Genomic DNA, 14,156 nt, shown 5'->3' with positions numbered 1-14,156 from the left:
TTTAGCTCCTTCAAGAACACAGTGCCCACGAGAACATCTGAAGTTCTGAGGAAACTCTTTAAATTGTTTACTCTCTCAGATGCACAAGCTTCACCTTTTCTCTCTCTCTCTCTCATTACAAGGGTGGGCTGCTCTTTCCACCCCATTGTGCAAACACCGAGCGATCAGCATGCTGCAGGCGACCTGCCCAGCACGCGGCTTATTAATGAGTATTTGTTGAGTGAATGACTAAGCCGAATGCGGGAATGGATGGAAGATCTCTGTGAGTGTAAGTTCCTTGAGGGCTGGCCCTGCTGGTGTTTGTTCCTGTGCCTAGAGCAGAGCCTGCTGGGTAGACACTCATTAAATATTTGCTGCCCGTGGTTGAATCGGTCCATTTCCTGAGCCCAGGGGAAAGACTTGCATAAACAAAAATGAAGAATAGCTCAGCCTCCTTACCATAGCAGGGAGGTCCGCCTAGGGCCACAGAACCATGACAAGGGACAGGAGTGAAGAATGGCTTCTGGAAAGGGATCCCAGAGGGGTACCGGGTGTTGGAGGCTGGGGAGGGAAGGGGCCAAGGAAGAGAGCTAATCAAGAAAATCCTGAGACCTTGTTCCAATCACAGAAAAAAGGCTGAAGAAGGAGAAAAGCAAGTTACAGACCAGTGTGGATGGCATGGTGTCATTCTATAAGAACTCAAAGGATGTGTGTCCAGACTGTGGAGGATACTACAAAATAATGGCCTGGTGCTCCTCAAAAACCATCAACAGCAGGAAGAGTCAGGCCAAGGGGCTGTTTCATCGCAAAGCCTCTCTGACCCTCAGTTTCCTCATCTGGAAAACGGGACAAATTTTCCATATCCCCCGCCCCTCAGAGTTGTTCGGGGCAATCTGTGACAGTAATGGGTGTCCTCTGTCACACGCTGTGCACAAGTAAAGGATGATTCTCGTGTCTGCTTGAGTAAAACTACCCCAGGACCCGAAAGAATTCATTTGTTTTGGGCCAGGCCTCATTAACTGATTGTCCGAGTGTATGCTTTGTGGGAATAGGGGGCAGATTAATCATGTCTGTTCACACACATTCAGGTGCTCCACATGACCCCCCGCAGAGCTGCTCTGGGTGCATTTTCCCACGTGCCAGAGAGGAGGAAGCACCCACATGTTGTGGCCGCAAGTGAAGCCGGTTGCACTGATCTCAGCAGGGACTGCTGGTGTTCCTTGTCTGTCCCCGTGACGTCTGAGTTGGTCACTGAAGGTTCTCTTTGAGTGATATGTTTATTAGGCCTATTAAAGAGTATTACTTTTTTTTCCCCACTAGAAATGAGGGTGGGTAACACCAAACCAGTTTTCCTTGTGCAGGTATCAATCCAGACTACAGTCTGCACCCTGGGGATTCACCACACACAGCCCCGGGCACTTGGAGAGAGCTGCCTGCCACGTGGAAGACATGGGGAGGGGGCGGGGTGGGCTGGGTAGAGGCAGGAGCAGGAGGGGGAGAGCAGTGAAGAATGGAGGGAAGGGGAGAGAGAAGTTGCATTTTTGAGTCATATCTGAGATTGAAGAATAGTTAGATGTCAGACTCTTTGAGGGCAAGGATCTATTTTGTTCTTCTCTGTATCTCTAACTCCTACCAAGTGCCTGGGGTAAAGTAGAAGTTCTCGAAGAAAGAAAAATGAACTCTTGAATGAATGAATGAATGAATGATCCTAACCCACCACTGTTTAGCCATCTGAGCCTCAACTTTCTCATCTATGATCAAATGACTGTCATAGTCTCCTTTGTAGTCCTGCTTATAATTAAGTGAGATTCTATAAATGAAGGCATGGCAGAGATTCTTGCACATCACAGGCACTTGTTTACATCCCAGCCCTCCCAGCGGTCTTTGTGCTCTGGAAGCAGGAAGGAGCATGGGGGAGAGACGGATAAATACAAATTGTCTTCTGGAAGCAGCTGACAGCTAGGGCTCCCTGGGGGACCCGGCCACACCCACATGGTTCCCCATCTGGGGTTATGTGGCTGATCGGAGATGAACCTTGGGCTTAAAACACCAGCCAGTGTCCGATGGACTCACCCATCCAGATCCCTGCCTTTTCCTTGGAACCTCAATTTTACCAACCAAGATAATAAAATACCTTCAACTGGGAAGCGGCTTCTAGATGTGGCTGCTGTACAACCAGTGTTCCTGCCCAAACTCCCACAGAACGTTTTTAGCTGTGGGGCTCCTGCAATTGCGAATTCTGTTCCAGCTGGTTCCTGCACACAGAGTCCCTCTTCCTCTATCAAGACTCTTGGGAAAGGTCACTCATTCATTTATTCATAGCAGTATCTATATCGAGTATCTAATTTGTGTCAGGTACGAGGCTAAGCTCTTGATGGAAAATTCCTTGTTTGCGTCTCCTATCAACTCGGCGAAAACAGCGCAGTCCTCTTCCCTGCGCACCCTTTTGCCGTAAAGCGCATGCAACCTGCCCGCGGTTAGGCAGCCTGTAAGGGATAAAGCTGGGAGTCAGAGTCAGGTCTCTGGGACTAAATTCTGAGCTCGTGAACGTGGCCCTACGCCAAGGAGCATCTGCTGACTGCCTCCCCACCCCGTGCTGTGCTCCGGGCCAGATGTTGGGGACACAGACGTGAGGAGTTCTTAGTCTGTGAGGAAGACAACCAGGCATGTTACTACCAAGCATTTCCTGCACACGAATTAATGAATAATAAGTACATTTCAGCACTCATTTATTCAGCCTCTCTGCAATTATTGAGCTCCTGTGAGATGTACTGTTAAGTGGTGGGGATTGAGTGCCAAGTGGGACGCACGCCCCGCCTTGGAGGACATCGGAGCCTGGAAGGGGAGGAAGGCTCTCACGTACCTGCATCTCAGGGAAAGTGCTGCGTGGTGACGACAGACCCTTTGCTCGTGCATCTCAGGACTGGACACCTGCTACGTGCTGGGCTGGGGCAGGGTCCTGGGAGGGGTGCACAGTGATACCACACCCTTCAGACTTGCCAGTGACACCAGTATAGGGCTAGACACATGTTGAATGAACGATGACGATATATTTTATGTTATATATGTTCCTGTAATGACTGACCTCCTACTCTGCCCCAGCTACTATGCTATGAACTTTACCAGGTCAACCCTTGAGTCCTTACTACAGTCCTGTGACGTGGGTCCATTTATCATTCTCATTTCACAGCCGAGGGAATCGAGGCCTAGAGAGGTTAAGGGACTTGCTTAAACGTACATATTTGGATTAACAAAAGAGATCTGAGACTTTCCTTAAAAGCAGAGGCAACAAGAAAATGTTGTTTTTACCCCAATGGAAGTAAAAATATGCAAATTAGACTCAACATATCATTTTTTATTTATGCCATAAATTAGGCAAATTTCCCTTCCTGAAGCCCTGGAAAACTAGACCTGATTTTTTTTTTTTTTTTTGCATTAATTGCCAAGGTGATTGGCCCACATTAACTTTATAACTTGGTAACCCTACTTTAAAGGGGGGTGCAGAGGTGGAGGCTTGATCAGAAGACCTCAGGGAGTAAGCAATTGAAGGCGCTCCCTCCCTCTCCCTTTGTTAATCACCTTATAGTTGAGAGGTGGGGGGTGCACTTCCACGCCCAGGGCTGCCACAGAAGGTGGCATAGGTCGTGCATGGCTTGCTTTTCGGGGAAGCCACTCACATACACTGCAGTGTAAAAAACAGCTCCTCCTGGGGTTGTGCAGGGAGGCGCCCTATGCATTGCATTCTTACCACCCACCCTGTGCAGCCAGGTGGAGAGAGCACTGGGTGCTCCCTGTGCACAGGGAAACTAAGGCTGGAGCTGGTTAGGTGACTTCCTCGAGCATCACACAACACACCGGTGGCTCAGCTGGGATCCACCATTGGGCCTGCCTCATTCCGCTCAGCAAGTTGACTCCTGAGCACACTCCTTCCAACACCTCCTCCCCCTGTCTCCGTAATAATAAAGCTTTGAGAAACTGCAATGTTATACAATAGCTGTGTGACTGAAACCAGGCCTGGAAGCACGGTTTATAAAAAGCACATCCTGTCCCCCCACTGATCTCCACCGATCTCCATGACTGCCCCGAAACGCATTGTTCTCCTTCCTGCTGGACCGTTCACAGGGAGGGAGGACTCCTGGGACCCGCTCTCGAAGCTTCACTTCCCTTTTTCCTCCAGCTTGATTTTCAAAGAGGATGGATCACTTTTTACTACCTAAATGTAGCAGTTTAGGCTGACCCCTCTCACACACTCTTACCATAAGTTATTTTTTCCTAAGTCAAGTTTACCTGAATGATGTAAAGACTGTGCAGTTTCTGCAAATGCTTTTGTGTCTTATGCCCCCCCCCCAAATTTGAATCAGACATGCCAAAGAATGCATTTCATTCATTCATTCACTCATCCATTCAACAAAACAGCTGAGAATAGAGAGGAAATAGGAGTCAACCTCTGACCCCAAGAATCTCACTGTGCCGTGTGCGCGGAAAGGAGACAAAACCCACAGTTACGACACATTGCAATTCTTCTCAGCTCTCCAGTTGTGTGCATCAGTGAGGCACTTTGATGAATATGGATGGACTGGTGAAAGGGTTCCAGAGCCACCTCCAAGCAAATTAAAAGGGTTGAGAAAGCAACTACCAAGGCCAGCAGAGCAAGCGCGTGAAATGTCATTAGTGGTGATTACTCACCCAGAGCGTAGACCTGAGTGGCCCCGTATGGTGCCCCATGGCACGCTTACCACACAGATGATCAGATTCAGTGCGAACAGCCAACCTATTACCTGGGCAGAACAGACCTCTCAGGAATCTGAACCAGGAAGACGTTGAGTGCTGGGAGGTGTGTCGGACTGCAGTGCCGTTCAAGACGACTTTCTGTCGACATGAAAATGTTCTCTCTCTGGGCTGCCCCATGCGTGGAACTGAGCGCTTGAAATGTGGTCAGTGGGACCGAAAAACTCTAATTCTAACTTAATTTAATTTTAATTAATTCAGATTTAAAATCAAACAGCCACCTGTGACTTGTGGCTCCCGTGTTAGACTGCCCACGTGCACAGTTGGAGCTGGAGAAGCCAGGACGGCCCACGTGTAGGTAATGAGGGGGATCCGTGGTGAGTGAGCAGAAGGCAGGCAAAGGCGAGGCAGCCAGAAGCAACTGATGACAGAGAAATCGATGCCATGAGATAGAAATGATGAGAGGAGCCAGTCCTTGGAACATCCTTGACCTAACATTGGGGCTACTCTTTGAGTGAGCCTTCTTATTCCTGAACTATTCTGGGGGTCTCTTTATTCTATACAACCAAAAGACAGCATGGTCCCTCTTTTGGAAGCCAGCAGTGATCTGAGAATCGGGAGAATGGCTCAGAGTAACAACAATAACGAAATCATCAGTGTCATCGTCATCGCCCCCTACCGCCATCATCTCAGAGTGAAGTGACTTGCCTAAGATCACACCTGTGGGTCGGGATCGATACGTCTCTGACTCCAGCATCTGCGTTATTAAGCTACACTGTCTCACCAGGCTGGGCTCCTGGTCCTGGACCAACGCTCTGTTTCAGCATCCTGAACTCACTGGTGTATGATGATGCTAAGCTTTGGCTCGTGTCCACCTCCAAACTGGCAAGGGTTGGGACCAGACAAGGAAACTGTCACCTGGAACCTCACAGCCATTTCTCTTCCCTGTAAGACTTGTCTCAAGCTCCAGATCCCATACACTAGACTGTACCCACCCACCTTGCTCTCGTCTCCAGCCCCTGGGTCGTCCCTGGCGTCCAGCGGACTACTGCCCAAGGCTGGCCCTGAGCACATCATCTATGCCTCACGTGACCCTGCCCTGGCTCTCCCATCCCATATTCCTGCTGTGTTTCTCAATCAGCTGCTCTCCTGACCCACGTGAGAGCAAGGAAGCACAGGAGGGCACCTGGCCTGGGACCTGCGCCTCCCCCAACCTCCATGGTTTACTCTTGCTTGCTTGACTTGAGCCATCTGCTTGGATGGCACCTTTCCCAGGTGCAACCTGGTTCACTGGTGCCTCAGAAATTCAGGTGCCCAGTCGGGGGGCGGGGAGAGGGAGCTATGGCTTGACTTCAGCCCCTACCAAAGCTCCTATATATAGTCACTCTGCCACGGCCACATCACATAAGCACTCGATGCAGTAATGGATGCCGTGGCTTTTATGGAGACAGGCGCCCTTAAGGCTTTTGTTGCCACATCTCTGTGTTTCAGAACAGGCAGAAATCCTCGAAGAAAGCAAGGATTCCATTGTCCTTAAAGGGGGGGGGGTTCACTTTAGAACAGGGGTCAGAAGCCTGGACTCAGAGGCTTGAGTCCTCACTCTGCCTTCACTTGCAATAAGTAGGTGCCTTCCTGTCTTTGGGTCTCTTTCCTCAATAAAATGAAATGATCGGGGAGAGGACCAAGGCAGCTGGGGACCCTGAAGAACTGCTGCAATCTGATAATATTATGGGCACCAGGAAATGTACCGTGTTTCATTTTTATGCTCCCTCCCCACCCCCCACGATTACAAGAGCCCTGGGGAGTGGACAGAGCATAGACCATCCCCCGCCCCTGCAAGATTTAAGATCTAGGTCCGGAGACAAAGTGGTTTGCCAAGGTCATGCATCTAATGGGAAGCCACAGATTTAAACTCAGGTTGTTCTGACTCTAAAGTCTGAGCTTTCACTCACTTTGCTGAACTTTCCCAGTTTTCTATGTATTTGCCATGTTGGCAGCTCCCAGCCACCCAAGAGAAGGAGGATTCTACAACTTGGTTGTGCCCCGAAAGTTCTATTTTGGAAAGAGCTACCACAGGGCAAGTAAGTGCCGCCAACATTCCTTTGGATAGAAAGATGACTTCAGCAAGGACCCATTAAATGGCCCGTCTTATGGCTCTGTGTTTGCACAAATGTGTGGTTTTTTTTGTCTCTCTTTTTTTTAAAAAATCATTTTTTAAAAGATTTTATTTTTAGAGAGAGGGGAAGGGAGGGAGAAAGAGAGGGAGAAACATCAAAGTGTGGTTGCCTCTCATGTGGCCCCCACTGGGAACGTGGCCCCCACTGGGGACCTGCCCTGCAACCCAGGCATGTTCCCTGACTGGGAATCGAACTGACAACCCTTTGGTTCACAGCCTGTACTCAATCCACTGAGCTATACACGCCAGGGCTTTTTTTCTTTTTACAAAGTGTATTTCTCTCCTTCTTCATCTTCTAATTTTTCTTTCTCCTCTCTTTTTGGGGTAGAATTCTTCAGTGATTTCACATCTATGACCTCATTGCTTTTTCTCATAGTAACACTATTATCACTTCCATTTTTCCGATGAGGACCTGGGCTCACACAGGCTGCTGAAGGCCACAAAGATGTCAGAGAAAGAGCTGAACATTAAATTCAGATCTTAGGACTCTGATTACACCTCCTCACAACGATGCTTAAGATGAAAAGCAATTTAACATGGTTTTACAGATGGGTTGAGCCCTTAGGCTGGGTGAGACACAGGCTAAGAAAGACGGGATGACTAACAGTCAGTTGAGATTTCCGAAGAGTTCACTGTCTGGTGGGAGGGGGGCATAGAATCGGTAACTCGTGTGTTCTCAGGGCGTAAGTTACCTATCACGGGGAGAGAAAATGTGATGGAGGGCCCAGCGGGTCACACGTCACTGACCCAAAGAGGAAGGAGGCCAGGGACGGTCTCACAGAAAAAGACACTTAGGGACTGGGTTTTGAAGTTCACCCGATGAGTAATAGCAGCAATGATGGCAAATTCTTACTGGGCATGTGCTATGGGCTACGCACATTGACACGCACTGACTGCTTGTAGCAATCTCACCAGGGCAACAGGACCCTGCCCCTCGGCCTATAAGACTGAAAGAGGTTTGGAGAGCTAAAGTATGTCTCGCAAGATGGTGCTGCTAAAATCGGCCCACTGGGAATTTCCTCTCTGAACCCCTTCCCCTTGTATAGCCCCTTCGGATGACAACACAGGCGGAAGGAACAGCAGGAGGAAGACCAGAAAGATGGTTCACCCAGATGCCTTTGGGGGGGTTGGAGATGCCCTGTTTTTCCGTGCTGTGAGCTGACCTGTGACACCTGACCTTCGCCCCGAGTGAGAAAACACTTCCCCTCTCAGAGTCCGGCCACACGGCCTTGAATTCCAAGCTTGTATCAGCTCTCCGTCCGGCCGGCACCATAGGACACCTGCACGCTCATGCCCCGGGGCTCAGCTGTCACAGTCACACTCGGGTTTGAGTCCTGCCTCCATCAGCCCACTGGCCAGGACACCCTGCCCTGGCTCTGCCCCCTCGTCTGGACGGTCTAGGGACTCCATCTGGTAGGCTGGGTGAGGGCCCACTGAGTGAACACAGGGTGGGCACAGGGACAGCCCCATGAAATGGCGAAGAGCAGCACCGCATTTTGTCACTCTCTCATCCCAAGCCCAGAAGAGACACTTGGGGTGTTTGGGGGTCCAGCCTCCCACGTCAGCACCTCCCTCCCGAAGTCTGAACTGTGAGGGTCCGCCTATATGTGGATTTTAAGATAAATCGGTACAGTGCTGTAAATGTATTTTCTGTTCCTTATTATTTTCTTAATAATGTTTTCTATAACATTATTGTAAGAATACAGTATATAACACATAAGCAAAATGTGTTAATTGACTGTTTATATTATTGATTGCCAGTTGACTCTTCGTAGTTAGGTTTGGGGGGGGTCAAAACTTATGTTCGAATTTTTGACCACAGGGGCGGGGGGAGGTCAGTCCCCCTAACCTCCGTGTGGTTCAGTGGGCAACTGTAAGTTACGGCACTGACCTCCTCCTCTGAACTCAGAGTCCTTTTATTGCCCCCTTAAAGCAGCCCTGTTCTTCCCCACCCCCACCTTCACCACCGCCAAGGGGGCTGCTTCTGAGGAGCTACGGTAACCAGAGGATTATGCAAATATGCAAGTCCGGTAAAGCAGTGTTTACCCAGGCAAGCGCTGCAGTCTGTACTCAGCCACTGGGCCTGGCGGTCCTGGAGCGGACTCCCTCAGTGTCATCGCAACCTCTAGTGGACAACAGCAACACCGCGGCTCCCAGGGCTTTGTTCCAGCTCTGAGCCCACGATGTCCAGGGGGTGCAAGGAGAGCGGGCAGGGCACGAGATCTGTTTCAGGTGTGACCATGTGTGCCTGCCCACCTTCCCCCCCACCCACTCCTGCTCCCCTTCCTCAATCCCACGGGTGTGTGATATGTTCTGAAAGTGAAGCCTTCTTTAGGATCTTCACTACTGTGGAAGTCTCCCCTCTGGCTGCTGGTCCCTGTCACCTCCCTCAGGGCCAGCTCAAATGCTACCCACTCAGGGAGTCCCTCACTGACCACCCCTGGCCAGAACCGAACACAGCCACCTGTGGGCTCCCACGCACTCTGACATCTGCTTCCAACACTGGTGGTTTGCCTGCAGCTCTCTCTCGCTAGGCCGCCCTCACGGTGACAGGGACCTTTTTGTATTACTCTTGTGTGTCCCCAACACCCAACACGGGGCCTGTGGCCTGCTCAGCCAAGGTTAAGTGAATGAATGAGTGAACGAATGAATGAGTAGATGTCTTTTCCAGAAGATTCTCGTCTTACATCTTCTCTCCAACCATTAACCTTCCACCCTCCATCTCTGGTACCATGAACTCTGCTTCCTGATGGTCACACTGAAGTTCAAGGAGATACAGCACCAGAGTCTGGAAAGGAAGAGGGTCTGTACCTGCCACAGGCAGCAGAGAGGCGCTGGAGCTACTCACTCACCCCCCTCACCCCCCCACCCCGCCATCCCTGCTACTTTGGCCTAAATTATCTAGATATTCAGGGCAACATCTGGTTCACACTAATTTCAGGGATTTCCTTCCTTGGCGTCTACCAAGAGGGGAGATTTGCTCTTTGAAAAGCAGGGGCCAAATGGGAGTAAACATTACTTGGCATCTATGATGTGCCAGGCACCTTGCAAGGAAGCGTTATGTAATCATCATCACACCCTTCCCTCCAGGCTGGGACCGCCGATCACCCGCAACCCCGTGCCACAGATGGTGACACGAAGGCTCAGAGGATGTAGTCCCACTGCATAGCACACACTCAGAAACAGTGAAGCTGTGCCCCGATGGAGACCACGCCAATTCCGAAACCACAACAGTCTTGACCGGAGAACCCTGTAACTCCAATTCCAGTGCCCAGCTCAGCCAAGCTCCCCAGAACGGCCTTGTAAGTCCTCTCTGGGGTTTTAGAATTTGGCTCCGTGAAGGAGACACACGCCAGTATAAAAAGGGAAGTTGAACTCTGTATTCCAAGGACGCCTTTCTCAGCAGGTCCTCCTGCCCTCTCTCCACCTCTCCTTCCTCTTTTTCACTGCAAGCATCCTATCATCAGTAATTTCTCTCCAAGAAATAGGAACCAGTTGCATTGAGCAGAGAGAGGGAGGGTGGAGGCAGCGGCGGGGCCATCTCCAGGCTGGGAGAGCGCCATTCTGCTCCCCTTTGGCCTGCACACTCCTGTGGCTCCGGAGGTCAGAGTTCATCTCTTCTGCCCTCCATCACCAAAGATGGCTTTGAGCGCCCCTAGTGGAGGTCTGCACTACTGGCGTGTTGCAGAAATTGAGAACCAGACCTGAGGACCCGTAAATGGAGCCCTTTTGAAGAGCTTTTCCAATAGCAGGAATGAACTTGTGAGCAAAACCTGAAAACGAGCCACTCTGATCAAGTCACACCCTTGTGCCTTGGAAGAGAGAGGAAAGGAACGCATTATTTTTCTGATGTGTCACCCAGACACTCGAACACAAGGAGAATCCCTGAAGCTTAGACATAAGGGGGTCCCCGGCAGGGGCAGCCGAAGCACCGTGGAAAAGAATGCCAATCCATAATGAAAATGGTCTTTAAGTGAATCTAACAACTGTGCGCATTAGAGATGGGAGAAAACAGCAAATATGAGCGCTATTCAATTTGCTTTATTAATTCAAGAGAAAAAGAAAAGAAATTACATGCAGGCTCTGCAGTCTCAGCACGCAGTTGCAATTATTCCCCATGTGCATATCTTAGACAATAAGAAGCCTCTTCAAAAACAAGTTACACTCTATACTTATTCATGCCTCACAGCAAAATGGCCCGGAGAGTCACGTGACCTGCATGAGAATGTAGCAACAAGTTCCTTTCAAGTATCTACAAATTCCCTTACTGCACGGGGAACGGGAGGGCTAGCTTCCAGCGCAGAATCAGAGGGATGGTTCTCCATCTGACACCAGTGGAATTGGGCCCTGTGGTAAAAATAGAATTACTGTGGAAGGTCAGTTGCTTCCAAATGCACCATCAGAACTGGCAACGCTCATTGGCCACCCGCACGCCCTCCTGATGACTCAGAGTCTCAGAGTCAGAACAACATGGTTATTAACGGGCCTTCAGAAGCAGTACAGGAGTTGACTTTAATTTGGCGGTGGCCTGAAGTTTATTAAAAAGGATGCTGGCTAGCCATAGTGCAGAGTTGGAGAAACTACATAAAATGTCTTAAAAAATCAGCACACACACACATTTCGTGTTTGAAGCCAGTGATGGAAACGAGATATCGAGATCCTTTTCTTGGACAACAATTCAAGGTGGGCCATTCAGACATTTTTTCTGAAGGGTGGTGTTTCAAAGAGTGTGGTCCTTGGAGGCAGAATCGCTTTAGAAAAGCCAGCAAGCCACTGGCTGGCTTTAGGTTCTTTCAGTGTGTGTCAGTCACAACACGGATTCAAAAGGTGGGGAGCGAGGGGGGAGGGGCGTGTGGACTCTGTTCAAGGCCACCCAGCCATTGTTGGAAAGAGACAGCTAATGACGGAAGGGCGAGCTGCGGTGGGAACGATTTCTCCCGGCCAATTCGCTACTCTCATCTTCCCCAGAGAAACTGTCCAGACCTTGTGCAAATTGTGGATATTACTGTCTCATAAGTTGGGGGTGGGGGGTGCTCTAATATGCTTTGTTAAACAAAAGGTGGTGAATTCTTTTCTTCACTCTACATTCTGGCCTCTGCGTTTGAAGAGAAGGGGGTGGGGGGATACAAATGCCTGATTTATGCTGTGGAGGGCACTCCAGGCCTTGGGGAAGAGTTGGAGGGAGAGGGACCCAGAGCTAGGGCCGGGGAGCCGAGAGCTGTCCGCGGCCTTTGGTGCTGAAAGCAGGTGTGCGCGCCAGGGGGCCGGAACTGCTCAGGGAGAAGGGGCACCACCTGTCCCTCGACTCCAGGTCCAAGTGGTCGAAATAGGAGACGAGGTGAAGTGCGCGCTCTCCACCCGTCTTCAGCCTGGGCAGACCCTGCCACCGCCCGCTTTTTCCTGCCCCCGTGAGGAGCGCTTTTCTGGGACAGGGGGTTGGACCTTTCCGAAGGTGAGGCCAGGCGGGTCTACCAGCGGTGCCCTCTACTCCTGAGTCTTCTAGTGACCTCATCAAACCCTCCGAGTTCATGGAGTTAGCTCGGGATGAGCTAGGCGCTCATCTCTTCATCTCAGTGCTCCTCCCCAATTTTTTCTGGGGTACCTCAGCCGGGCGGAGAAGAGGGTTCAGCTCCAGGTCTGGGAGGAAGTCGCCACTATCCTCCACTGAACGTGGATCCCCCTTCCGGACCGCCAAGCACGTGGTGGGTGAAACTATCACCCCCTCCCCCAACACACAATTCTTAACAGTGTTTAAAGACGCTAGGCAGTCAGGGGGAGCAAGAAGTGGGGAGTTCCCCAGGTTCTTGACTGTGACCTAACATCTCCTGTCCTAGCCGCCGACCCCCGCCCCCAACCAGGTCTGAGAAGCTTGAGCCCCCTCGAATGGCCTCTAGGCAAAAGCCACACCCAAGTTCGGCTTCCAGACACTTGGTTGAGATCCACCCTAAAACCAGGTCCCTGGGGCAACCTGGGCCAAAAGCAGGTCCTAGAGTGGGAGGGAGCAGCGCGGTGGGAGTCCAGCGGTCAGTTTCGGGGCGGACCTGCTGCCCGCTTCTCATCCTCTCCCAGAAAGGGTGAGCACTGCCTGGCGCCCAGCCCCGGGTGCAGTCTGCAGGGAGCCCCGGGAATCTGGGAAGCTACCCTCCTCCAAGGAGGTTCTCTGGGACTGCAAAGGCGAGGCAGCCCCACAGCCGGGAAGACCAGAGCCGGCAAGCAAAGCAGGGAAGCGCCGAGTCTGGCAGACACCTCCACGCGCCCATGAGCCGGGCCAAGGGGACGCGGTTCCTTGCCCCGAATTCAGGCAGCCACCCCCGCGCCCATCCCAGCGGGTAGTGGGTGGTGCCTGAGTGGCCCGGGGCAGCCGGGACCCCCAGCCGCCCCATACTCACTACAACTTTGCCCCCTCCCCAGCCCCACCCCTCCCGGGGCTTACCTCCCTGCAGAGCAGCCGCGGGGCTCCCGAGGAGCAGAGCGAGGAGCAGGGGGATCCCGCCGAGTCCCGCCGCGGGCGGCCGGGCCGCTGGCATCGTGGCTGTGGGGGGCGCGGAGCCGCGGGCTGCAAGGCGGGCGGACAGCGCGGGAGCAGGGCAAGAAGGGAGGGAGGGAGGCGGCGAGCGAGGCAGGGAAGGCGGGAGCGAGGGAGGGGGCTGAGGGCCAGGGCAGCCGCCGGAGCCCCCCGAGCGGACGCGTGTTCAGCCCCGCGATCCTTCCGGCCGAGCTGCTCTGGGCGCGGGCGGGCGAGTGAGGAGGAGCCGGCGAACGAACCAGCGAGCGGGGAGCTAGCGGGAGGAGGGAGGGGGCTGGGACCGAGCAGTGCAGGGAGGGAGGGGGCTGGCGGGCGGGCGGGCAGCGAGGGAGAGGGGCCGCCGCCCTGGGTGCCCGCCTCTGCCTCTGGCCGCGGGCCCATCGGCCCCGCAAAGTTTAACGCCAATTCCCCCTGCATCCTGGGGGCCGAGCGCCGCTGCTCAGCGGATGCTCACAGAAGCCGCGCGCTGGCGAGGCGAGGCTGGAGAGCTCGGGACCATTTTCCAGATGGTGACATGAAGGCCTCAACGCCCAGCGCGCCCTTCAGCCTGTGAGCGGCCTAGAGCTTATCACTGTCCAGCCCCTCCAAACGGACCCCAAGTCCAGCCCTCTCCACCGCACTTCAACCCTCCCAGGCCCTTTTGGGCCCCAATCGGCCGTCTTCTCTGCCAGCCCTCCCGGGTTTCCGAAGTGAGTGCCCATAACCTAGAAAATCTCAAACTCTACGGATCTCACACGAGCTGTGGAT

General features: G+C 52.4%; 1 protein-coding gene across 2 annotated transcripts in view; it reads right to left on the bottom strand.

Moving 5' to 3' along the window:
* Positions 1-13,458, bottom strand: part of SEZ6L (seizure related 6 homolog like) — a 166,527-nt gene extending 153,069 nt beyond the window's left edge. For both annotated transcript variants that reach the window (XM_053669851.1, XM_053669852.1), the window contains exon 1: positions 13,317-13,458. In XM_053669851.1, coding sequence (XP_053525826.1) covers positions 13,317-13,410 — 94 coding nt within the window. In that variant the 5' untranslated portion in view covers positions 13,411-13,458. The remainder of the gene's footprint in view (positions 1-13,316) is intronic.
* Positions 13,459-14,156: the final 698 nt, after the last annotated feature.

The sequence above is a fragment of the Artibeus jamaicensis genome, unplaced genomic scaffold (genome assembly GCF_021234435.1).
Source record: "Artibeus jamaicensis isolate MK-2021 breed Jamaican fruit bat unplaced genomic scaffold, CSHL_Jam_final contig_525, whole genome shotgun sequence".
Lineage (NCBI taxonomy): Eukaryota > Metazoa > Chordata > Mammalia > Chiroptera > Phyllostomidae > Artibeus > Artibeus jamaicensis.
The sequence above is the reverse complement of the archived record's forward strand: the minus strand, read 5'-3'. Positions and strand labels throughout refer to the sequence as shown.